At 41.6% G+C, this 27,604-nt stretch overlaps 1 protein-coding gene across 2 annotated transcripts; it reads right to left on the bottom strand.

The window, feature by feature from the left end:
* Positions 1–84: 84 nt before the first annotated feature.
* On the bottom strand, positions 85–25,876 carry LOC139381816 (adenosine deaminase tRNA specific 1). 2 transcript variants are annotated; one of them, XM_071125598.1, is made up of 9 exons: positions 25,535–25,876; positions 25,339–25,407; positions 25,179–25,233; positions 24,949–25,079; positions 20,847–21,471; positions 20,172–20,317; positions 12,725–12,824; positions 12,435–12,521; positions 85–849 (listed from the first exon to the last, which is right to left on the bottom strand). In XM_071125598.1, the coding sequence occupies exons 1-9, from the start codon at positions 25,674–25,676 to the stop codon at positions 717–719; spliced, it is 1,488 nt and encodes a 495-aa protein (XP_070981699.1). In that variant the 5' UTR covers positions 25,677–25,876; the 3' UTR covers positions 85–716. The 2 variants fall into 2 exon arrangements, with proteins under 2 accessions (XP_070981699.1, XP_070981707.1); XM_071125606.1 differs by having other exon boundaries at positions 20,976–21,471; positions 25,535–25,861.
* Between the last annotated feature and the right edge of the window lie 1,728 nt (positions 25,877–27,604).

The following is a 27,604-nucleotide window of genomic DNA, read 5'->3' as shown; positions in this document are numbered from 1 at the left end:
TATTACTGGACAATGATATCAAGTCTAAATAGGCAGCCGCCTCTCTGTGGTAGTGATGGATGGAAAAGGAAAAATACGTTTGGCAATGTTATTGCAGTACTATTAGCAGTTAAAGATAATCAGTTATACAGTAATAACTTTTTTGTTTTAATTTAACAACGTTGGATTTGTTTATCTTTAAAGACAGTATATACCAAACATTTTGAACATATGAAAAGTAGCTGGACTACCTAATCAATAAAAACACTAAATTACTCTCTGTACTCATTCAAAACAACCAATCCATTTTTAGCAACAGAAAAATATTCAGAAGTAATACTGCAATAATATAACATAACAAACTGGACATACAGGAACAAAGACTGTCACACAAATCAATGACGCAGATCTCATGAACATAATGAGAATGAACAGATAAATACATTTGAAAAACAGGTCATGCATTGTTCTAGTGGAATTTTAACACATTCCAAGCCAAGTGATTTATATCTGAGTTGGCTACATGGGGATACTGACTATGTGAGCTCCAAGCCCTTTCTAAACTCATGTCTTTGCATGTACTGCCAAATTTGGTCTCCTTGGCACATCCAGAAGTAAAATGATGCTTCCTGACAGTATGTTTGTGTCCTTTCACATGTTTTTGAATATGTCCCTCTAATAATCACACAGCATTCTGTACTAACCGGTTTCTGGTTAGTACACAGTTGTGCTGTGTTTCAGTGAAACTGCAGCAGGTCGCGATCACTGCGGAGCCACAGTGGGAAGGCCTGTGAGCGCAGCTGCAGCGAGGCCTGCTGGTACGACTGAGCCACCTGCTTGTAGTCCCAGTACGTCTGGAGCTCCTTTCCCCTACAGACACAATCAACAAACACAGAACCTCAGTGGCAGTTACCATGGGATATTAACCTCTTAAAATCACAAGACATTAGATAAATGAACTATAGAATAAGAATGAGTCATTCTATTTATGTGGAATGAACCCTTGTCACTGAGGAAATTAAAGATTTTTTCCAGGGTGTGGAAACATGCCCCAAGGATTCCTGTCCTCTGTGGGCATCGTCTTACATCAGATCGTGTCACTCCTAAGCGACACACTGACGTAAGACACACCCCTGGGCTTTTTCCACATTTTGTTGTGTTAGAGCCTGAATTTAAAATGGATTAAATTCTGATTTTGTCTTAATAATGGCCTTAACACACAATACCCCATAATGTCAAAGTGGAATTGTTTTTTTCATTTATAAAAAGCTGAAATGTATTGAGTCAATAAGTATTTGCCACGTAGCACTCACCTCTGTCATCATGAAGTGCATTGAGGGACTAGTCAAGGATCACCTCAACCTTAACTGCCACCCTAGACCCACTTCAATTTGCTTACCGCCCCAATAGATCCACAGACAATGCAATCGCCATCACTCTGCACATCTATCCCATCTGGACAAGAGGAATACCGACATAAGAACGCTGTTCATTGACTATAGTTCAGCATTCAACGCCATAGTACCCTCCAAGCTCATCATTAAGCTTGAGGCCATGGGTCTCAACCCCATCCTGTGCAACTGGGTCCTCAACTTCCTGACAGCCAACCCAATGTGGTGAAGGTAGGAAACATCACCTCCACTTCGCTGATCCTCAACACTGCAGCCCCACAAGAATGCGTGCTAAGCCCCCTCCTATACTCCCTTTTCACCCATGCCTCCAACTCAAATCATCAAGTTTGCAGACGACACAACAGTAGTAGGCTTGATTACCAACGATGATGAGAGAGCCTACAGGGAGATGGTGTGGGCTTTGGGAGTGTGGTGCCTGGAAAACTACCTCTAACTCAAAGTCAACAAAACAAAAGGAGATGATCGTGGACTTCAGGAAACAGCGGAGGGTGCACCCCCCTATCTACATTGAGTGGACCACAGTGGAGAAGGTGGAAAGCTTCAAGTTCCTTGGTGTACACATCACTGACAAACTGAAATGGACCACCCAGACAGTTAAAAAATATATATTTTACCTTTATTTAACTAGTCAAGTCCGTTAAGAACAAATTCTTATTTACAATGATGGCCTAGGAACAGTGGGTTAACTGCCTTGATCAGGGGCTGAACAACAGATTTTTACCTTGTCAGCTCAGGGATTCGATCTTGCAACCTTTCGGTTACTAGTCCAACGCCCTAACAACTACGCTACCTGCCGCCTCAGAGTGTGGTGAAGAAGGCGCAACAGAGACTCTTAAACCTCAGGAGGCTAAAGAAATTTGGCTTGTCACTTAAAACCCACAAACTTTTACAGATGCACAATTGAAAGCATATTGTCAGGATGTATCACCACCTGGTACGGCAACTGCACTACCTGCAAGGCTCTCCAGAGGCAGGTGCGGTCTGCCCCAACGGATTAAAGGGCAAACTATCCACCCTCCAGGATACCTACAGCACCCGATGTCACAGGAAGACCATCAAGGACATCAACCACCCGGGCCACTGCCTGTTCACCCCGCTATCATCCAGAAGGTCAGTACAGGTGCATCAAAGCTAGGACCGAGAGACTGAAAAACAGCTTCTATCTCAAGGCCCATCAGACTGTTAAACAGCCATCACTACAATTCACGGGGTTGCATTCCCTTTAGACTCAGAGGTCTGTCTACTGGGTAACTTTACTAACACCAATCTTAGGCAAAGCCATACTATAAAGCTAACAGAAATATTGCCTTGAAATGGAAATTGGATTCCTCCCTGCCAGTTGCAATGTGGCTATCGGAAGTTAATAGTTGTAAATCACTTACTGCTTGAGGAATAAGTTAGACATTTTACAGAATTTGGCAACCTTTTATTAACTATATGGAGAATCTCCCCCCACATCTCATTGATTGAATCTATATATAATCCTCACATAATGTTTCACACGTAATGTATAATATGTACCCTACGGCAGGTGATCCAATGTCTCGTTATTAATTTTTTCTTATTGTGTTTGTATAATATATATATATTTTTTTTTAATGCTCGTCTGTTACTGTCACTTTGTTCTATCGTTGTCTAATATCTTTTCACTTTTGTTTTGAATGTTCTTAATTGGAAAATGCAAAAATAAAATATTCAACAAAAAAAAAAAAACAGCCATCACTAGCACATTAGAGGCTGCTGCCTATAGGTATAGACTAGAAATCACTGGCCACTTTAAGTAATGGAACACTAGTCACGTTAATGTTTACATAGCTTGCATTACTCATCTCATATGTACTGTATTCTATACTATTCTACTGTATCTTAGTCCGTTCCGCTCTGACATCGCACGTCCATCCATATACACTACCTTTCAAAAGTTTGGGGTCACTTAGAAATGTACTTGTTTTTGAAAGGCACATTTTTTGTCCATTAAAATATCAAATTGATCAGAAATACATTGTAGATGTTGTTAATGTTGTAAATGACTATTGTAGCTGGCATTTTTTAAATGGAACATCTACATAGGCGTACAGAGGCCCATATCAGCAACCATCACTCCTGTGTTCCAATGGCAAGTTGTGTTGGCTAATCCAAGTTTATCATTTTAAAAAGCTAACTGATCATTAGAAAACCCTTTAGAAATTATGTTAGCACAGCTGAAAACTGTTGTCCTGATTAAAGAAGCAATAAACCTGGCCTTCTTTAGAGTAGTTGAGCATCTGGAGCATCAGCATTTGTGGGCTCGATTACAGGCTCAAAATGGCCAGAAACAAAGTCCTTTCTTCTGAAACTCGTCAGTCTATTATTGTTCTGAGAAATGAAGGCTATTCCATGTGAGAAATTACCAAGAAACTGAAGATTTCGTACAAAGCTGTGTACTACTCCCTTCACAGAACAGCGCAAACTGGCTCTAACCAGAATAGAAAGCGGAGTGGGAGGATCCGGTGCACAACAGAGAAAGAGGACGCATTAGAGTGTCTAGTTTGAGAAACAGAGCTCTCAGGACATTCGAATGGGGCGAAGGTCCAACTTCCAACAGGACAACAACCCTAAGCACATAGCCAAGACAACGGAGGAGTGAGAAACAGACACCTCACAAGTCCTCAACTGGCAGCTTCATTAAATAGTACCCACAAAACACCCGTCCAAACATCAACAGTGAAGACGCGACTTCGGGATGCTGGCCTTCTAGGCAGAGTTGCAAAGAAAAAAGCCATATCTTAGACTGGCCAATAAAGGAAATTATTAAGATGGGAAAAAGAACACACAGGACAGAGGAACTCTGCCTAGAAGGCGAGCATCCAGGTGTCGCCTCTTCACTGTTGACGTTGAGACTGGTGTTTTGCGGGTACTATTTAATGAAGCTGCCAGTTGAGGACTTGTGAGGTGTCTGTTTCTCACTCCTGCGTTGTCTTGGCTATGTGCTTAGGGTCGTTGTCCTGTTGGAAGTTGGACCTTCGCCCCATTCTAATGTCCTGAGAGCTCTGGAGCAGGTTTTCATCAAGGATCACTGTACTTTGCGCCATTCATCTTTCCCTCGATCCAGACTAGTCTCCCAGTCCCTTGCGCTGAAAAACATCCCCACAGCATGATGCTGCCACCACCATGCTTTACTGTAGGGATGGTGCCAGGTTTCCTCCAGATGTGATGCTTGGCATTCAGGCCAAATAGTTCAATCTTGGTTTCATCAGACCAGAGAATCTTGTTTCGCATGTCCTTTAGGTGCCTTTTAGCAAACTCCAAGCGGGCTGTCATGTGCCTTTTACTGAGGAGTGGCTTCCCTCTGGCCACTCTACCAGAAAGGCCTGATTAGTGGAGAGATGGTTGTCCTTCTGAAGGTTCTCTCATCTCCACAGAGGTACTCTAGAGCTCTATCAAAGTGACCATCAGGTTCTTGGTCACTTCCCTGACCAAGGCCCTTCTCCCCCGATTGCTCATCTTGGTGGTTCCAAACTTCTTCCATTTAAGAATGATAGTGACCACTGTGTTCTTGAAGACCTTCAATGATGTAGACATTTTTTGGTACCCTTCCCCAGATCTGTGCCTTAACACAATCCTGTCTCAGAGCACTACGGACAAATCCTTCGACTTCATGGCTTGGTTTTTGCTCTGACACGCACTGTCAACTGAGGGACCTTATATAGACAGGTGTGTGCCTTTCCAAATAAGGTCCAATCAATTGACTTTACCACAGGTGAATCCAATCAAGTTGTAGAAACATCAAGGATGATCAATGGAAACTGGATGCAACGGTGCTCAATTTGAAGTCTCATAGCAAGGGGTCTGAATACTTAGGTACATAAGATATTTCTGTTTATTTGTAATACATTTGCAAACATTTCTAAAAAACTGTTTTAACTGTGTCATTATGGGGTATTGTGTGTAGACTGCTGAATAAGGCTGTAACGTAACAAAATGTTGAAAAAGTCAAGGGGTCTGAATACTTTACAAATGTACTGTAGATGGTGTGTATAGACAGTATATGAATAGTGAAGGTGTGTACAGCAGTAGTTATATAGGATGAGCCTTTAGAATACAGTAAATACATATGAAGTGGGTAAAGCAGTATGTATACATTATTAAAGTGACAGTGTGACAATGTACAATGACTATGTACATAGGGCAGCAGTCTGAGATGCATGGTAGAGTACCGGGTGGTAGTCAGCTAGTAACAGTGACTAAATTCAGTGCAGGGGGCTGGGCGGAGGCCGGCTAGTGGTGACTATTTAACAGTCTGATGGCCTGGAGATGGAAGCTGTTTTTCAGTCTCTCGGTCCCATCTTTGATGCACCTGTGCGGTCCCCGCCTTCTAGATGGTAGCGGGGTGAACAGGCTGTGGCTCAGGTGGCTGAGGTCCTTGATGATCTTCTTGGCCTTCCTGTGACACCGGGTGCTGTAGATGTCCTAGAGGCAGGCATTGTGTCCTCAAAGATGAGTTAGGCTGACCTCCCTACCCTCTGGAGAGCCCTGCATTTGCGGACGGTGCAATTGCCGTAGCAGGTGGTGATACAGCCCAACAGCACTCTCTCACATGGTGCAACTGTAGAAGTTCATGAGGGTTTCACGTAGGCATTTCTCTTGTCCAGATGGGATAGTGTGCAGTGCAATGTCGATTGCTTCATTCATTAATCTGTTGCATGCTGCCATCGATCCACAGTTTTTGGTTTGGGTAAGTTCTGATTGTCACAGTGGGAACAACATTTATTTATTTATTTAACCAGGTAGGCAAGTTGAGAAAAAGTTATCATTTACAATTGCGACCTGGCCAAGATAAAGCAAAGCAGTTTGACACATACAACAACACAGAGTTACACATGGAGTAAAACAAACATACAGTCAATATAGATATATATATAATATATTCAGTATAAATTCAGTATAAAAATAAGTCTATATACAATGTGAGCAAATGAGGTGAGATAAGGGAGGTAAAAGCAAAAAAAGGCAATGTTGGCTAAGTAAATACAATATAGCAAGTAAAACACTGGAATGGTAGATTTGCAGTGGAAGAATGTGCAAAGTACAGATATAAATAATGGGGTGCAAAGGAGCAAAATAAATAAATAAATACAGTAGGGGGAGAGGTAGTTGTTTGGGCTAAATTATAGATGGGCACTGACAAGCTGGTGCTTAATTAAAGCTAGTGAGGGAGATAAGTGTTTCCAGTTTCAGAGATTTTTGTAGTTCGTTCCAGTCATTGGCAGCAGAGAACTGGAAGGAGAGGCGGCCAAAGGAAGAATTGGTTTTGGGAGTGACCAGAGAGATATACCTGCTGGAGCTCATGCTACAGGTGGGTGCTGCTATGGTGACCAGTGAGCTGAGATAAGGGGGGACTTTACCTAGCAGGGTCTTGTAGATGACCTGGAGCCAGTGGGTTTGGCGATGAGTATGAAGCGAGGGCCAGCCAACGAGAGCGTACAGGTCGCAATGGTGGGTAGTATATGGGGCTTTGGTGACAAAACGGATGGCACTGTGATAGACTGCATCCAATTTATTGAGTAGGGTATTGGAGGCTATTTTGTAAATGACATCGCCGAAGTCGAGGATCCGTAAAATGATCAGTTTTACAAGGGTATGTTTGGCAGCATGAGTGAAGGATGCTTTGTTGCGAAATAGGAAGCCAATTCTAGATTTCACTTTGGATTGGAGATGTTTGATGTGACTCTGGAAGGAGAGTTTACAGTCTAACCAGACACCTAGGTATTTGTAGTTGTCCATGTATTCTTTGTAGTTGTCCATGTAAGTCAGAACCGTCCAGAGTAGTGATGTTGGAAGGGCGGGCAGGTGCAGGCAGCGATCGGTTGAAGAGCATGCACTAAGTTTTACTTGTATTTAAGAGCAATTGGAGGCCACGGAAGGAGAGTTGTATGGCATTGAAGCTCGTCTGGAGGTTAGTTAACACAGTGTCCAAAGAAGGGCCAGAAGTATACAGAATGGTGTCGTCTGCGTATAGGTGGATCAGAGACTCACCAGCAGCAAGAGCGACATCATTGATGTATACAGAGAAGAGAGTCAGTCCAAGAATGGAACCCTGTGGCACCCCCATAGAGACTGCCAGGGGCTGGACAACAGGCCCTCCGATTTGACACACTGAACTCTATCAGAGAAGTAGTTGGTGAACCAGGCGAGGCAATCATTTGAGAAACCAAGGCTATCGAGTCTGCCAATGAGGATGTGGTGATTGACAGAGTCAAAAGCCTTGGCCAGGTCAATGAATACGGCTGCACAGTATTGTTTCTTATCGATGGAGGTTAAGATATCGTTTAGGACCTTGAGCGTGGCTGAGGTGCACCGATGACCAGCTCTGAAACCAGATTGCATAGCGGAGAAGGTATGGTGGGATTCGAAAAGGTTGGTAATCTGTTTGTTGACTTGGCTTTCGAAGACCTTAGAAAGGTAGGGTAGGATAGATATAGGTTGTAGCAGTTTGGGTCAAGAGTGTCCCCCCCTTTGAAGAGGGGGATGACCGCAGCTGTTTTCCAATCTTTGGGAATCTCAGTAATAGGGGTTGCAACAATTTCTGCAGATAATTTTAGAAAGAAAGTGTCCAGATTGTCTAGCCCGGCTGATTTGTAGGGGTTCCGATTCTGCAACTCTTTCAGAACATCAGCTGACTGGATTTGGGAGAAGGAGAAATGGGGAAGGCTTGGGCGAGTTGCTGTGGGGGGTGCAGTGCTGTTGACCGGGGTAGGGGTAGCCAGGTGGAAAGCATGGCCAGCCATAGAAAAATGCTTATCGAACTTCTCAATTATAGTGGATTTATCGGTGGTGACAGAGTTTCCTATCCTCAGTGCAGTGGGCAGCTGGGAAGAGGTGTTATTATTCTCCATGGACTTTACAGTGCCCCAGAACTGTTTTGAGTTTGTGTTGCAGGAAGCTATGCAACACAAATGTGTTGTGAGACTGCTTATAACAGAGCAAAAATGATGTCTACTGGTTTTAAGGTAATTCTTGCATGTGGTGTGGGAGAGCTGTTGACTGTACTTTTCAGGGGGGGGTATGTGGTGTAGATTCGAGGATGACACAGGAGTGAAAATTAATTCCAGTCCCAATCCGGCAACAGTCCTATAACCCCAGAACTTTCCTGTGTTCTCCCGATAAAAATCACTCCTGTCCCCTGCTACTTTTTACGCACAGGAATCAGAAATAACTTCTTTAGCAAATTAGCTGCTCGTCCGTCTGTCCCCCGCTCGTCATGCAGAATCAGGGCTGGCCTGGTTGTAACTAGATATGTTCGAGTCGCGACGGGACAATTTTAGCTTATCCTAACCCTTTTCCTAACCTGCCACGTTAATTTTAATGTGCTGCGCAAGTTCTCCTAACCTGCTACGAAAAGTAACTTCTGCTAGTCAAAACCAGTTCATACACATTGACTTTTCAAGTTTAGTCATATTTAGCTTAGCTACCAGAAGTGTTTACTTTGCAGCCTGACTGGTCGCAACGTCCCATACATTGGATGTCCAAATCAACTGCAAGTATCTACAAAACAAGTTCAGAAGCCAAAAGGCTACATCAAATCTTGTTTCCTAAAATAATTGCTTGTGATTCACAAATATTTTATTCACATGAATCCATTCACCACGATTGAATCGAATCCCAACTAATACAATGGCAAAAGTGAATTGTTTGTTTCGTCAAAAAAAAAGTTGAAATTAATCATATGAATCGTTAAAAAAAAGCGAATAAACTTTTATTCACGAGTGACGTAAAATTCTGAAAACATTAATACATGCGAATAATAGCTAAACAGTTAACTTGAGGGTACAATATAGGTCTTTGAATTGGCTACCTAGTTATTAGTCTGTTCTCTATCCTATTTTATAGGCCTACCTGCTGCTGCAATGTCCGACTGTCTCTCTCCATGAGCAACGGCCCATTCGTCGAGCAAACATGCTGATCCTGGCTGATATGTTGATGACATTTTTATTGATACAATATTTTAAAACGATGTCTAAATAAATCACATTAACAGAAATAGTTAAAGGTTAAATAAAAAAATATTAATTTCCTTGAATTTTCCAAAACTTTTTGGATTTGATCATTTTCCAGAACTTTTCCAGGCCTGGAAAACCCCATTTTAAAAATGCATGAATTTTCATAACTGTACGAAACCGTGGATAGTGCGCTCTGCGTGTGAGTAGCTGCTGCTCAGCACCCACGAGACAGTTTTCTGCACAGCGCACACTGATGATGATAACCACATTATGAGAATTTGGCAATGAAGGCAGCCCTTCTACTCACCCTGAGTCAGATGAACTCATCATATTGACATGTGGAATTGTGTATGTCTCTGTGCATCTGAGGTAAAGTAGTAACTGGCTACAACTGGAGGAAGGTGCGCAAGAGTAAGCTAACTAAAGGGGGAGGGGGGAAATTAAAACATGTTTAAATACATTTTTACTTAGTAAACTATATTAAACGCTCCATAAAATATTTTTTAAAAACTGTTTATGACTGTTGATCCTGTCCCGAACTTTACTCTTGAACTTCACTCCCATTCCGGCAAGACCCACAGGAGTCCTCTTCCAGAATCAACCTCTAGCGTAGATGTCTCCCACACTACCTCCGGAGGTAGTGAAAGATTTGAATCTAGATCTGTCTCTTTACACTACACAAGTATCTCTCATTGACCTAGTTTGTGGCGTCAAAGTAGTCTAGTGTAAAGATGCCCTTCGGGGCTCTGAGGCCTAGACCCTGCATTTCATCAGCCTGGACATCCACCTCAACCCTCCATGCCCCGACAACACTGCTTAATTTCCTGTGTCTGAGTTCTCCAGTGAAGAGGCCCTGACTTTAGAAGCAGTGTGTGTTGCGTATATAGCTATGTGAATGGTGTGTGTTGTGTGTTTAGCTATGTGAATGTATTTTAACTTTTACAATCGTATTAACTGGTAACTTGACCCTTTAAAAAATAGAAAGCACTCATTGGGCAAACTGCTCCCATGAACAATTAAAGTGTTGATACACTCCAATAGGACAAATAAATCGAGATAATGTTAGTGTGCAGGATATCATTTTTAGTCTTACATGCTGACCAGACAGGACACGTCGCGTGCGCGAGCATCGCAAAATAAATGTAGAAATCCATGTTATTCAATTATTGCGCCAACGAGCCTCTGCGACGCCAAGGGCTAAAATATAACTTATTCCTATTTCTGACACAGATTGCGCTGTAAGTCCAGCCTCTCCCATCTCCTCATTGGTTTATAGAAGCAGGTACCCACGTGCCACCTCCTCATTGGTTATACCCACGTGGGTGATTGAAAGATGATTTGCCAGTAGTCGTGGTAATACAATGAAAGATGCGATTTTATGTGTGGATTAATTGTTGGAATAGAGGTCCTTGTGCATTGCAGGTAAAATAACAACTCAATGTTTATATCCCAGGACAAATTAACTAGAAACAGCAAATTAGCTAAATAGGTCAAATTAACATTAGCTAGCAAGTGCAAGCTAACTAGCTAAATTGCCATACAAGTTTAATGATTTTCAACCTGTCCCCAAATTAATGTCATTGGTTCACAGTTTGTTTTGATATTTTAACCTGCGTGTCATGATCGCATATGGTGTGGGGGGGGCAAAATAAATGTATGCACGATGGCGCACGCGCGCAGCCAGTTTGGGTTCCGTGTTACTCTTCTTGTTGTATAATCCATGCCATTATTTTAGAGGGCACAGAAGCTGAAAAGACAATTATTTAATGAAAATGGACAACTGTATAAATTGTTGAGTTTTTTAATAAATATGGAATTCCAGTGATGTGAAGGAGTATGCCATAGTTTTTTGATGCAATACCCACAAGTCTTATAAAGACAGGGAAATTATGTTTATGAGAGGAATTACGTTTTAGCATCCCATTACATGGTGTGCGCCTCAAGGATTATAAAAAGTGAACTAATAGTGATATTCGGAAGATATGTAACGAGCCTGCTTTTCTCCCCAATTTCGTGATATCTAAATTGGTAGTTACAGACTTGTCCCATCGCTGCAACTCCCCTACGGACCCGGGAGAGGCCAAGGTCGAGAGCCATGCGTACTTCGAAACCCGACGCTGCCAAGCCGCATTGCTTCTTGACACACTGCTCGCTTAAGAGTCAGTTTGCAGGCACCTGGCCCGCCACAAGGAGTCACTAGAGCGCAATGAGAAAAGGAAATCCTGGCCGGCCCTAACCCAGACAACGCTGGGCCCATTGTGCGCCGCCTCATGGGTCTCCCAGTCACGGCCGGCTGTGACACAGCCTGTGATCGAACCCGGGTTTGTAGTGACACCTCAAGCACTGCGATGCAGTGCCTTAGACCGCTGTGCCACTCGGAAGGCCCCCAGCGGTATGGAATTGAAATAATAAGTATTGCGTCAAGTCCGTGAATTGTCTTTTAAAATCATTCACTTATTTTATCCAGTTAACCAGGTACTTCCACGATTTTAAATTTACATTGTTTTAAAGTGTGCTTTTTATCAAATAGAATAAATGACTTGGAGTTTCTATGATTGTATTGGCACTAAGATTTTTTGGGACAGATCTTGAGCATTATTTTTAACTGGTTCTAGGTTTCAGCTTAATGGTAAGGATATTTTACTTAATATATCAGGATTTGGATCAGAACAAAGTATACATAAATAATATTTTTATGATGTATGGTAAATATTTTATACATAAATGTAAGTGGGATAAAGAAAAATCTAACTTAAATTGAAATTACTTAAAAAAATAAAATAAAAAACAGGAAAGCAAAGCGAACCCTAAAGGCCTGTGAATCCTTGGGTATTGTTGTTTAAATGTGGATAATTAATGGATTCTCTCACACACACACACGTTTGATCTAATATCAAATCAAATGCAGGAAATTGAAACCCCTCTTAAATTAATATAATATGTTTGGCACTTCACAGACAGCACGCTATCTACTAATCAAACAGAATAGGTGTTTGAGAACAGGATATTTAGAAATTACATTATGATGACGGCAGTCATCTGTTCTTCTCAAAGGGACAATTACCTTAGAGATTCAGGGAGGTGGGACTTGTCAGTGACAGCCAGCAGTGACAGGAAAGAATGAAATAGTTCCACTTTGCAAATAAGAGACCTGAAAAGACAAAGTCAGGCGTCAATCTGAAGTTCAGGGGACTTAACACAACACATATATCAACGTGATGAGAGGCAGGCAGCCTGTGCATTAAAGGTGCATAATTCTGGGTTAACACATGAAAAGGGAACTGGCCAGATAAAATATTTCTAACTTGTGCCTAAACAACAGCTCTATTTGTTTTTTTAAGTACTGGCTGTTACCTTGCTTTTGATGTGCCCAGAGCCTTCTTGGTCACTCCATGTTTATAGCCATTAGCAGTGACATCTAGTGGCTGATCCGGTACAGCGCACCAGCTGATAGCTGAAAACAGGAGAGATAACATTCATGACTCAATGTAGATCAGCAAATATATCACATAAAAACAGACAAGACCCTTAGGCTGAGAAACCATTTGGTTAGAAAGGGCACATGAGGTGAAATGAAATGACAGAGGACAAATAGGGTGAAGAATGAAGAACAAGGTGTCACCTGTTGAGACAGTAGGCAGGTTTCCATTGACCCAGATTAATTCAACAAAAGCAATATCGCAAAGAATACATTGTAATGGAAACAGCAGCTACAGGAGAACTGGTCTAAAAAAGTATGGAAACTATGTTTTTCGAATTAACAATGATTGCCAAATAATTTGAAGGTACTTGCGATATCATCACGTAACTATAAATCAAATTTGTCACATGCTTCATAAACAACAGGTGTGGATTAACAGTGAAATGCTTCCTTACGGGCCGTTCCCAAAAATTCAGACAAAGAAAATTGAGAAATAATATAAAAATAAAACACGTAATAATAAAAGTAATAATAGATACACAATTAGTAATGATAACTTATATATACACTGGGTGCCAGTGCCGAAACGATGTGCAGGGTTACGAGGTAATAGATACAGTGCCTTGCAAAATTATTAATCTCCTTTGGCGTTTTTCCTATTTTGTTGCATTACAACCTGTAATTTAAATAGATTATTTGGATTTCAAGTAATGTACATACACAAAATAGTCCGAATTGATGAAGTGACATTTTTTTAAATTACTTATTTCAAAAAATTCAACAAAAAAAAACGGAGAAGTGGTGCGTGCATATCTATTCACCCCCTTTGCTATGAAGCCCCTAAATAAGATCTGGCGCAACCAATTACCTTCAGAAGTCACATAATTAGTTAAATAAAGCCCACCTGTGTGCAATCTAAGTGTCACATGATCAGTATGTATGGATGTATGTACACATACATACATACATACATACATACATACATACATACACACCTGTTCTAAAAAGCCCCAGAGTCTGCAACACCACTAAGCAACCGGCACCATGAAGACCAAGTTGCTCTCCAAACAGGTCAGGAACAAAGTTGTGGAGAAGTACAGATCAGGGTTGGGTTATAAAAAAATATCAGAAACTTTGAACATCCCACGGAGCACCATTAAATCCATTATTAAAAAAATGGAAAGAATATAGCACCACCACAACCCTGCCAAAAGAGGACCGCCCACCAAATCTCACAGACCAGGCAATGAAGAAAGCAGGTGACTCAACTGAATAAAAATAAGAAACTAAACTATGAAACAAAGATAAATGACAAAGAAGGATTGTAAAAAGTTTGAGCACCTTAAATTTTTGGGAAAAAGACAAACTCAGCTCCATCATTCATTGAATCAGATGCCTCATTCATCACAAAACCAACTGATAATGCCACCTACTTTAATGATTTTTTTCATTGACAAGATGAGCAACCTTAGCGTTTGTTGCTGGCATGTCATGCCTGACACTACACATCCAAGTACACTACCATTCAAAAGTTTTGGGTCACTTAGAAATGTCCTTGTTTTTGAAAGAAAAGCACATTTTGTTGTCCATTAAAATAACATCAAATTGATCAGAAATACAGTGTAGACATTGTTAATGTTGTAAATGACTATTGTAGCTGGAAATGTCTATGTAGGCGTAGAGGCCCATTATCAGCAACCATCACTCCTGTATTCCAATGGCACGTTGTGTTAGCTAATCCAAGTGTATCATTTTAAAAGGGCAATAAAACTGGCCTTCTTTAGACTAGTTGAGCATCTGGAGCATCAGCATTTGTGGGTTTGATTACAGGCTCAAAATGGCCAGAAACAAAGCCCTTTCTTCTGAAACTCGTCAGTCTATTCTTGTTCTGAGAAATTATGGCTATTCCATGCGATGAATTGCCAAGAAACTGAAGATCTCGTACAACGCTGTGTACTAATCCCTTCACAGAACAGCACAAACTGGCTCTAACCAGAATAGAAAGAGTGGGAGGCCCCGGTGCACAACTGTAAATCAAATGGTAGGCAACTCTACATAGAAGGCCAGCATCCCGGAGTTGCCTCTTCACTGTTGACGTGGAGACTGGTGTTTTGCGGATACTATTTAATGAAGCTGCCAGTTGAGGACTTGTGAGGCGCCCGTTTCTCAAACTAGACACTAAATGTACTCCCACTCCTCTTTCCCTTCTGGTTAGAGACAGTTTGCGTTGTTCTGTGAAGGGAGTAGTAGTATTTTTTTCCCAAGATGGAAAATTACTGAGGATTATAGCGGACGATATTGCCACTCCCATTTGCCATATTTTTAATTTAAGCCTACTAGAAAGTGTGTGCCACCCAGGCCTGGAGGGAAGCAAAAGTCATTCCGCTACCTAAGAATAGTAAAGCCCCATTTACTGGCTCAAATAGCCGACCAATCAGCCTGTTACCAACCCCTAGTAATATTCTGGGGAAAAATGGTGTTTGACCAGATACAATGCTAGTTTACAGTAAACAAATTGACAACAGCATTTCAGCATGCATATAGGAAAGGACATTCAACAAGCACAGCACTTACATAAATGACTGACGATAAAAGGATTGTGGGATCTGTCTTGTTAGACTTCAGAGCGGCTTTTGACATTATTGATCACAGTCTGCTGCTGGAAAAACATAGGTGTGTTATGGCTTTACAGCCCCTGCTATACTATGGATAAAGAGTTACCTGTCTAACAGAACAGAGGGTGTTCTTTAGTTTAGTTTATTTTTTATTTTTACAGGGACAGTGCACATTAATCAACGTTTCAGTAAAAGTGCCGGTTTTAGCCAGCCGGCTAATTTTCAACCGCAGTCCCTGGGCAGGTTATTAAAAACAATTACAATATAGACAATAGCAGCATAGAACAAGCAAGACATAGCAACATAGGACAAGCAAGACATAGCATACAGACAGAGCAACATAGGACAAGCAAGACGTAGCATACAGACAGAGCAACATAAAACAAAAAGCAGCAAGACAAAATTCATAAAAGCAACAAAGTGTTTCCACACCTCACAAGCTACAGACAACAGACAACATGGAAAGCGGCAACACACAGCTAGGGACCATGTTCACAAATCTGATTGACCTTTAGCCATGTCTTCAAGCATTTTGTGAAAGTGTGATATGTGGTGCAGTTATGTGTGTCTGATGGCAGTGTATTCCAGACATGGGAAGCTCTCACAGAGAATGCAGATTTACTAAAGGTGCTTTTCCTTAGGGGAACTATACAGTCACCTCTCATGGCAGACCTTGTGGATCTGCTGCCATATGTCTGGGTTTTCTGTTTAACAAAAATATTGAGTGGAGGGGGAGCCAGGCCATTAAGGATCTTGAATACAAGACATGCGTTGGTGTATTGCACAAGATTTTCCCAACTCAAGAGCTCATGCTTTCTAAGGATGTGACAATGATGATGGCTATTGGGCTTCCTATCAAGCACTTTGAGAGCCTGTTTGTAGACAGACTGAATAGGTTTTAATGTTGTACAGCAAGCTTGGGCCCAACTAGTCAAGCAGTATGTTAAGTGGGGGAGTATCATAGATTTGAAGTACAGTTTTGCTACCTCTGTAGTCAAACAATTTCGTATAAATCGGAAATTAGCTAGGTTGAATTTGGTTATTTGAATTACCTTTTTCACATGCTTTTTAAAAGAGAGGTTGGAATCAAGTATGATGCCAAGGTACTTAAAATCAGATACCACCTGGAGCTTCTCCCCTGACACATAGACATCTGGCTCAGTAGCATCTGTTGCCCTCTTTGTGAAGAACATGAAAACAGTTTTTTTCACATTGAGATGCAAACACGAGTCACTGAGCCACTTTGTAACCTGGACCATTACAGTAGTGAGTTCTTGTGCAGCTTGTTGTTTGCTCTTTGCATGCACATATATCACTGTATCATCTGCATACATTTGAACTTCAGACCCAGTACAGACAGAAGGCAGATCATTAATGTACAGGCTGAACAGGAGGAATGGAAGCTTCTCCAACATAATCCAGGTAGAATCAGGAATTCCTCAGGGCAGCTGTCTAGGCCCCTTCATTTTTTCAATCTTCACTAACAACATGCCAATGGCTTTGAGTAAAGCCAATGGATCTATGTATACGGATGACTCAACACCATACATGTCAGATACTACAGTGACTGAAATTATTTGCAACACTTAAAAAGCTGCAGTTAGTTTCAGAGTGGGTGGCAAGGTAGTCCTAAATATTTCTAACACTACAAGCATTGTATTTGGGACAAATCATTCACTAAACCCTAAACCTCAACTACATCTCATAATAAATAATGTGGAAATTGAGCAAGTTGAGGTGACTAAACTGCTTGGAGTAACACTAGATTGTAAACTGTCATGGTCAAAACATATTGATGCAGTAGTAGCTAAGATGGGGAGAGGTCTGTCTACAATAAAGTGATTCTCTACTTTCTTAAAATCACTATCAACAAGGCAGGTCCTACAGGCACTAGTTTTGTTGCACCTGGACTACTGTTCAGTCGTGTGGTCAGGTGCCACAAAAAAGGACTTAGGAAAATTGCAATTGGCTCAAAACAGGGCAGCACGGCTGGCCCTTTGATGTACACAGAGAGCTAATATTAATAATATGCATGTCAATCTCTCCTGGCTCAAAGTGGAGGAGAGATTGACTTCATCACTACTTGTATTTATGACAGGTATTGAAATGTTGAATGCACCGAGCTGTCTGTTTGAACTACCCATGCATACCCCACAAGACATGCCACAAGAGGTCTCTTCACAGTCCCCAAGTCCAGAACAGACTATGGGAGGCCGACAGTACTACATAGAGCCATGAGAACATGGAACTCTATTCCACATCAAGTAACTTAAGCAAGCAGTAAAATTATATTTAAAAAACAGATTTGAATACACCTTATGAAACATCGGGGACTGTGAAGCAACACATAGGCACAGACACATGCATACACACACACACGATAGCATACGCACTGCACAAACACATACACATGGATTCTGTACTGTAGATATGTGGTAGTGGTGGAGTAGGGGCCTGAGGGCACACAGTGTGTTGTGAAATCTGTGAATGTATTGTAATGTTTTAAAATTGTATAAACTGACTTCATTTTGCTGGACCCCAGGAAGAGCAGCTGCTACCTTGGCAGCAGCTAATGGGGATCCATAATGAATACAAATACAACTTGGAGTCCACCTGCGGTAAACTAAATTCATTGGACATGATTTGGAAAGACACAGACGTCTATATAAAGGTCCCACAGCTGACAGTGCGTGTCAGAGCAAAAACCAAGCCATGGGGACGAAGGAATTGTCCGTAGAGCTCAGAGACAGGATTGTGTCGAGGCACAGATTGGGAAAGGGTACCAAAAAATGTCTGCAGCATTAAAGGTACCCAAGAACACAGTAGCTTCCATCATTCTTAAATGAAAGAAGTTTGGAACCACCAAGGCTCTTCCTAGAGCTGGCTACCTGGCCAAACTGAGCAGTTGGGGAAGAAGGGCCTTGGTCAGGGTCATGGTCATGTAGACTACGGTACTTAATTGTTAGACCAAGAACCCGATGGTCACACTGAAAAAGCTCCACAGTTCCTCTGTTGAGATGGGAGAACCTTCCAGAAGGAGAACCATCTCTGCAGCACTCCAGCAATCAGGCATTTATGGTAAATTGACAAGACGGAAGCCACTCCTCAGTAAAAGGCACATGACAGCCTGGTTGGAGTTAGCCAAAAAGGCACCTAAAGGACACTCAGACCATGAGAAACAAGATTCTCTGGTCTGATGAAACCAAGATTGAACTCTTGAAGTCTCTGAATGTCCTTGAGTGGCCCAGACTTGAACCCGATCTAACATCTAACATCGCTGGAGATGACAGAGCTTGAGAGGATCTGCAGAGCAGAATGGGAGAAACTCCCCAAATACAGGTGTGCCAAGCTTGTAGCGTCAAGAAGACTTTAGGCTGTAATCGCTGTCAAAAGGTGATTCAACAAAGTACTCAGTAAAGGGTCTGAATACTTACGTAAATGTGATTTCAATTGTGTAATTTTTATAAATTAGCAAAAATAAATAAAAACCGTTTTGCTTTGTCATGGGGTATTTTGTATAGATTGGTGAGAACAAAAAACAAGAATTTAATTCATTTTAGAATAAGGCTGTAAAAGTACTAAAATGTAGAAATAGTCAAGGGGTCTGAATACTTTCCGAATGCACTGTACTGTCAAAAATAATATCCCAATATGTAACTGAAAATATATGGCAAAAATGCAGAATGGTGTTAAATGCCTGTAAACAGCCTGGGGAGGATGATTAAAAAAAAAAAAAATGTAATCATGTAATATAAGGCCTACTGATTATTTCTCACTTATCTACTTGCGAGCTACTCATTGACAGTCTGCGAGCTACCGGACATGCAGTTGTTTGCTAAGGTGCAACCTTTGGTAGGCTGATGGAAGGCTACACAGAGTCTGTGCTACAGCAAAGCCTAATCAGACATGCCATTGCGCATCATGGTTCTTCTTCACCATCGGACATGAAATAATGACACAAAACAGATACAATTATTTTGCAGGTGCCTTTTCGTTTTAATACACCAGTGGTGTAACTAATGCTTTCTGAAAGCACTGAACAAAAAAGAGAGGTCAAACCAATTCATCGAGGCAACGAGGGCGAGGGGGTTCCAAATACAATCTGTAAACCAATTATAACCCCAATTAGCAATGTTGAAATTGTGTGGTGTGCCCTGTGGAATTTTTTATCCACATTCTAGTGTTTTGTTTAGTGTGATGTCATTACATCAAGCTGTTTTAAATTGTCACAAGACTGTTAAATGGAAAGGCACTGTAGCAGGCAATTGTCACATCTATTTTCTAAGCGAAAAATGTATTATTTCTAAAAAATAAAATCCCATTTCAATCAAACATTTATATTTTTCCTCTTTTTTACATGATATTGTACAGCTGAAACTGTACAGCTGAAACTAACTATTTTTTTTAAAAATTAGTGTTATTTCCTGATAGTTACTGGTTGGAAATAGAATCTACACAGGAACTTCTAATCAACAGGTTTGCATGGGCGGGAGTTTCAGCTTTCCATGGTGACATCACCATGCGGTAAATTGGTTAATAGACCAATGACAAAGAGTTCCAAACTTCTCTGCCAATAACAGCTAGTTTTCCCCTCCCCACTCAGACCACTCCCAAAATGTTAGCTATTTTTGCCCATTTTAATGGACATCTACTAGACTACGGTACTTAATTGTTAAACATAAATCATTTTTTGATATTGACATTAAAAAAAGCCTGCATTGGGCCTTTTAGCTACAGATGGGTAAAAACATGTTTTAAATCCCACCTGCGCCACAAGGTGAGACTCTGCCCTTGCCGGGCTGATGATTGTGCTCAGTCTGTGCCTGGCTGTGAGCAAACTCCAGGCTGGACTGCAGGAGCTCTGGAGGCTGCACTGTGTAGCCAGCAGGCAGGGCTGTCACCTCAGAACACCTGTAGAAACACAGAGGAACCAATCAATCACTTCTAGTTATACTACAATCTGCTTAAACAGGTCACTAATCACTATCTGTTTCCCTACTCTGTCTCACACACACACAACTAAACAGAAACATAAAAACACAAATATGGGACAAAAAAAAGGCAGAAAAAAAAAGACTATATCATTAACAGGTTATAGGCTTTGCTCCTTTACAGTTCACACCACCAGGGCTTAGTGAGCAGCCATGTAACATGATGAGCCACCAGAGATGGTGTTCAACAAAACTACAGCGGGTGGCTCACACAAACAACACATGCCAGCAAAGAGGCCGAACAGGACATTGACGACATGGTGGGAATTTAAAGATTGGTGTCCCTCCCACTCAATTGTAACCCTCTGTATTTACTAACAAACTGTACTCATACCCCAGCTGCCCCACCTCCACATTCAACATCTTCTCTCAACTTTCCATTAATCTTACTCTTTCAGAATCCTAAACCCTTAAGGTGTCCCCCTTTCCATATGTAGTAGCTAGTTCACCTGGTGATCAGAGCTCTCTGCATGGCCTGATGGCTGTATGGACATCTCCCCACCACTATTGCGCTGAAGTAGACTGCCCCCTGTAGGTAATGGGAGAGCAGCGCACCCTGGAAACCTAGCACTGCCCACCTGGCCAGCTTGTCACTGCAGGAGAGAGACAGAGTGGGCTCCCCCCTACCAGGTTTCACTCTCAGCAGCCCAGTACTGTGGTACCCTAACCCGGGCTGGAGGGGATCCTCTGGTCCTCCAGGGACACACTTAGCACCTGTCCGGTGTATGTCCTGTAGAGACTGTTGTGTCAAAACATTGTCCCTTTGTCTTAACACCACGTTGGTCAGAGCGTTCTTCCCCTCCGGCCTTGGACTCTCTGCAGGGGCCTGTGCAGGGCTGTCAGTAAGATTTTCAACCAGGCTCCCACCACACTGTAGCTCATCCTCTGACTTCTCCGGTTCTTCTAATCGAGGATGCTTATTGATCCCATCAGTCTGTGTCTCCCCTCTGCGTTTCGGGTTCAGTCTTTCTGCTTTTTCATTGGTTCCATTGGGGATGATCTCATCTGACCTTATTGGTGGGCAGGGTTGGGATTGGCGGTCAATCATCATGGGAATGATGGAGGCATCTCCACCTGGAGACATAACAGCGAAACATACTGATTAAGCATATCAGCTCTAACAACTTCTAACCATCATAGGAAACTGGTATGTCAACTATGCATGCATGTATATATAATGCTAGCAAACACATAACTCAGTTGGAAATTGGGGAAAACAAACATTCTTTCCCATTGTAATTGTTAGATTACTTGTTAGCACTGTCGGGACTAGAAGCAGAAGCATTTCGCTACACTCGCATTAACATCTGCTAACCATGTTTATGTGTGACCAATACAATTTGATTGACCCTCATTGTAAATGAGCCAGCTTTGTCGTAGATTTCTTTAATTTACAGAAATAAAAAAAACATGCAAAAAGGTTCTGCAAGAAGAGCCCTTTGGCTTAAGGCTATTCGGTGTGGAAGAGCGGGAAAAATGTGGGGATCCGGTGTCCAAGTAGGCTACACGTAGCTATGTGTGGAAAACATTGCATCACTGGTATGACATTTAACTATTTTAGCATAGGCCGTTTGCAACTCCACTCACTAGTTGTAACTTTATAGCTAGTCAGTTTGTGTTTTTGGTCTTGGCTAGCTTAAAGTTCTGGTTGGTACGGTAGCTAGCACTCACGTGGCTAACGTTTGCGCCGTCATGAAACTGAGGGAAGGAAAAGTATTATGCTTTTTCTAAGTAGTTACAACGCTTGGGAGAAGGCCACGCTGAAAATACATTTTAAGCATGCACTTTTCTTACACGTAGACTTGTAATTGACCAAAACAAGCAGTGAGCCAATAGGGTAACATGGGTTGTTTTCTCCACAGGCGGGCAGGGCCGCAACATTCTATTTAAACAACATGTAGCAGCTATTCCTCAATGCCAGAAACACATATAATAGTAACTTACAGCACCCCGAGAGAACATTCCCAAATTACAAACTCTTAAGGTTTTATAGTACTGTAATATTGTTCTAAAAGTTGGGTTTGAGGTGTTCTCCACATCAGCTTTATCTTTGGAAACAATCCCACAACGGTCAGCGTCAGTGAGGCTCACCCTTCATAGACAGGTTGGTTGTGTTTTCTATAAGGAATACGAGCAGTACATTAAGACCATTCTACATTCTTCTAATAAGAAAGCTGTTAAAACAATCAATGTGTGTTTCTTTTAAGGTCTTTGTATAATCTGCAATTTGTTGTACCCCCTAGCATATGTTATCATTGTCTATGTATGTACTTATTATGTATTGTATACAGACTTTTCTTCCCCCCTCCCCAAAAAACACCTGTGGGTTAGTAGTATTTATACAACGGGTGGGCCTAATCCTGATTGGTTAAAACCGCATTCCAGCTGGTGTCTATTCCACAAGTTTCCATCCGCTAAATCTAAGAGGCTGTTTTTACATCGTAGATAGAAGGGTTTGTACGGGAGTTCTGATTGGTTTCAAGTTAACCAGTTCGGAAAATTTGCCTGAGCGGACAGTGTTGAAATATACTTTTTATGAGAAAATGTGCCAGAATTGAAGGTGCCAACACATTTTATAGTCATCATAAGAATGTTTTACTGTCATACACACAAAAAATCTGCTCCTCCCTCGACGGGGATTGATCAACTTCACGTTTTTCCGACTTCGCCCACCACCTAATGGAGCTAGCTTGCAATTGCATTTTTATTTATCAAGATGGCCAAGCTTTGTTTAGTAGCAGGGTGTAGCAACACTTGTTATGCAAATGTCTGTATGCCTCTATGGCCATGCAAATTAAACACTTCATAAAAAGTGGGATACATTTGTGAGAATTAGGCTGGCGAATTGGGCATCTGCTCATACGAACAACGTGGCATATAAAGTATTACAAACAGCTAGCAGCACCGGCAGAGACAGAGCATTATCAGGGCTTCATCGGGGACGTGAAAGAGCTATCTTACTACCTCAATACTAAAGTTATAGACCTATCGCATTTAGCTCACGTCTTCCATCTAAATAACACTGATTAACGCTAAAGTAACCAAATTAACATGTCTGCCAGCTGTTGGTAGCTAACTGCTGGTGCTGTCATACTGTAGATCAGGGATATTCAACTCTCACCCTACGAGGTCCAGTGCCTGCTGGTTTTCTGTTGTACTTGATACTCAATTGTACCCCCACCTGGTGTCCAAGGTCTAAATCCCTGATTAGAGGGGAACAATGAAAAAAAGCAGTAGAACTGGCTTCGAGGTCCAGAATCTAGTTTGAGAGCTATAGATAGTACAAGCCTATTGGAAAATAGTAGATTTGGTCACGATGGAGGTCAATGTTTTTGTAAAGAGCCCTGTGGCCGAAATATTGTGTGTCTATGTAGATGTCGGGCTAAACAGAGATGCGTCGGCCATGTATTCAATCATAGATCTGGTGGCATTTCGGAGAAAGGAGCCAGGTTCTCTTTAGAGGGGTGGATTGTGGATTTTGCTCAATGGGACAAGTGCATTTCTGGAGCTTGCTGCATTGTATGTGTACTGCCATACGTTGATAACATATCCAAGTTTGTCACTGGTATGGGCTAGTAAATATCCTAAAGCTGGCCATCTAGACAGATAGCCAGCCGCAAGCTAAAACCAGGGAGATAATTCACTTTGTTTCATCTGCTGCTGGCTTGATAATGTTCACTCATAACATGTAATTGATTAAATTACATTTTATTCTATAAAGATTGTAATTGTGTCAATATGTTGTGAATATTGTCAAAATCCTCACAGCCGTTTCCCATACTAAAACGTGAAGTACAATTTGGTGCGCACCAGTTTACCATGTACAGTATGCTTCGGTAAACTCACCGTGTGAGTCATCAAAATTGCGATCTTGCGTTTGGGCCTTTCTGGCAGTCTTGGTAATTTTTCAAGCTAGAACCCATGTATACTAGTTATTATAAACTGAGTAGTTTGAGCGCTGAATGCTGATTGGCTGAAAGCCGTGGTGTATTTTGGGCTCCCGAGTAGCCTCTAAGGTACTGCATCTCAGTGCTAGAGGTATCACTACAGACACCCTGGTTCGAATCCAGGCTGTATCACAATCGGCCGTGATTGGGAGTCCCATAGGGCAGCGCACAATTGGCCCAGCGACACCAGGGTTTGGCCGTCATTGTAAATAAGAATTTGTTCTTAACTGACTTGCCTATTTAAATAAAGTTTCAATATCAGACCATATACCACAGGTATGATTTGTAACTTTTTACTGTTCTAATTACTTTTGGTAACCAGTGTATAATAGCAATAAGGCACCTTGGGGGTTTGTGGTATATGCCCAATGTACCACTGCTAATGGCTGTATCCAGGCACTCTGCGTTGCGCTCAAGAACAGCCCTTAGCCATGGTATATTGGCCATATATCACACCTCCTTGGGCCTTATTGCGTAAATATACAGCACCAATTACATAAATATCTGATGGGGTCCATTATCTGCTACCTGGACTTTAATACTGACTGGGACTATAAGGCCTATAGTTCTCATGAACAACAAAATGTCAAACAACCAAACTCACATGGTGTGTGACTTGTGAAGAACAGGAAAGACACCCCTGACTGCACCTTCCACTTTCCCATCTCCTCTCCCTGACAGAACACAGTGCTGCCTTGCCCACATACTGCCATCCGCAGCTGCTCAGTCAGATACCTGCACAAACAAAGTAGGCGTATGTTATTATGGGTGAAACATACATACACACAAACAAATGTTACCAACAGGTCTTGCTCTCATGCATGACACACTCACCTAATGCAACCCCTCCTGGCAATGACTTCTGCATGGCTGTCATTGAGCACATCTCCTGATTGGACGAGAAAGTGAGTGAGCCACTACCTGTCTATGCCTTGTGTGTGTGTGTGAAAGATAAAGTGTGTGTGTATGTGTGGGGCTGTGTAGGTATACCAACCCTTTGAGCTCATGGCTGAGCGCCCAATACACTTAGTGCCAGTTCCCAATGACACTACCTCCTCCTCAACTGTGAAGGAGATAAAACAGCCTTTATTGTACTGACATTCACTCTGGTAGAAAATCAAGTACAATATTTGTATTAACATGAACTGAAGGGGATGACGCAAAGCTAACGACATGCATTTATATATCACCTTTCTCTTGATTCGGGGACACTGAACACTTTACTACGGCGGCCAAAAGCGTCCACTCTCTGCCCGGCTCGGGCTTTCCTCTCTTGGGCAACTCGCTAAAGCGCTGGTAGCACAGTTTGGAAATCTCATCGGCGGTCCACATATTGCAGCGAGTTTTAAACAAACTAGCTATCTGGTTAACTATGGTGGCAGCAGCCTGTTGTGAAGGTACGTAAAGTGAATAAAACACGGTTATTCGTAGTCTCTCTTATATTTGTATTTCAACGATACAGTCAATATTCATTGCATTACACACATTCTTATTTGCACACAAGACATGCTCCGTGTGAAGCAGGCAAGAATAGCTAATCACTTCCAGGTCACGGATATATGGAATTCTTCAGAATAAGAGTCCAATCCTGTATACTTTGTAAATGAATAATTAGGGCGAAAATGTGTACAGTTATCGATAGACCTGTAGTTATCATACAAATAATTTTAAGTATTTCTACAAGGTATGTGATTCATTTGTTTATTTTTTCAAGCCTAAATGGTCAACGATGTTTTTTGTGTATATACTTCTATAATTTATTGGACTCTACACAATTTCATGTACATTGTATTGCAGTAAAAATGGGGTCCGTTCTACTCAGGAGCACTTCTAGTTTCCAAATCCAGAGTTTACACCCCAAGGAGAGACTCTGCTCATTTTGTGGCCCTTAAAGAGTGGCCAATTGTTTTTTCATATTATTCATACCCCTTGACTTATTTGAAAATGGTGTTGTGTTACAGAAATATCTCATTTATATAAGTATTCACATCCGTTTGCTATGATGACACTCCAAATTGACCTCAGGTGCATCCAATTTTCTTTAGTCATCCTTGAGATGTCACAACAACTTGATTTAGAAAGAAACACCTATCTATATAAGGTCTCACAGTTGACAGTGCATGTCTGAGCAGGATCTATACCACGAAGTCCAAATAACAGTCTGTAGAACTCTTAGATAGAATTGTGAGGAGGCTTATATCTGCAGAAAGGTATAAAACTATTTATAGAGTGTTGAACGTTTCTAAAAGCACAGTGTTCTCCAGGAACCCACTGACCACTCTGACAGAACTAAAGTTCCTTGGCTGAGATTGTAGAACCTGCCAGAAGGACACCAGTCTCTACAACACTTGTCAGGGGTGTGTACGGGAGGCGAAGTCAGGTGCAGGAGAGCAGAGTGTAATAAACAGGCGCACTTTAATTCCGGTCCAAAAATGACAGCACATAAGAACAATAACGTGCCAAAAACACGGAACATAGCAAAAGTATAGCGCCTGACAAAATCCACATAACAATAAACAATTACACACAAAGACATGGTGGGGAACAGAGGACTAAATACATGCAATAATTATAGAATGAAAACCAGGTGTGTAATGTAACAAGACAAAACAAATGGATATATGAGAAATGGAGCGGCGATGGCTAGAAAGCCGGTGACGTCGATCGCCGATTGCCGCCCGAACAATGATAGGAGCCGACTTCGGTGGAAGTCGTGACAGCACTTCACTAATCTGGGCTTTATGGGAGTGTGGTCAGACTGAAGCCACTCCCGAGAAAAAGGCACATGATAGCACGCCTAAAGATTCAGTGCAAAGATTTCAATTCCAACAGGACAATAACCCAAAGCATACAGCCAAAGCAACGCTAGAATGGCTTCAGAACAAGAATGTGAAATTCCTTGAGTGGCCCAACCAAATCCCATAAAAAATCAGTGGAAAGACTTGAAGATTGCTGTTCACTGCACTCCCATCTAATTTAACAGAGCTTGATAAAGGGAGAAAATCCCTAAATCCAGATGTGCAAAGCTGATACAGACATACCCAAGACGACTCAAAGCTGTAATTTCCGCCAAAGGTGCTTCTACAAAGTATTGACTCAGGTGTGAATACTTATGTAAATTAGATATTTCTGTATTTCATTTTCAATAAATGATCAAACATTTAAAAAAACATATTTTCACTTTGTCATTATGGAGTATTGTGTGTAGATGGGTGATATTTTTTTTTTAAATCCATTTTAAATTCAGGCTGTAACACAAA

The sequence above is a fragment of the Oncorhynchus clarkii genome, chromosome 2, assembly GCF_045791955.1.
Source record: "Oncorhynchus clarkii lewisi isolate Uvic-CL-2024 chromosome 2, UVic_Ocla_1.0, whole genome shotgun sequence".
NCBI lineage: Eukaryota > Metazoa > Chordata > Actinopteri > Salmoniformes > Salmonidae > Oncorhynchus > Oncorhynchus clarkii.
This window is presented reverse-complemented; position numbering and strand designations above follow the sequence as displayed.

What these genes read in the sequence shown, in the direction of transcription:
- LOC139381816 (XM_071125598.1), bottom strand. Translation starts at nt 25,676, where the DNA reads ATGTGGACCGCCGATGAGATTTCCAAACTGTGCTACCAGCGCTTTAGC. An exon ending in CTCAGCCATGAGCTCAAAGG is followed by an intron (nt 25,234 to 25,338) that starts GTTGGTATACCT and finishes TCGTCCAATCAG; the next exon opens with GAGATGTGCTCAATGACAGC. An exon ending in CACCTCCCTGAATCTCTAAG is followed by an intron (nt 850 to 12,434) that starts GTAATTGTCCCT and finishes TTGTGTCTGTAG; the next exon opens with GGGAAAGGAGCTCCAGACGT.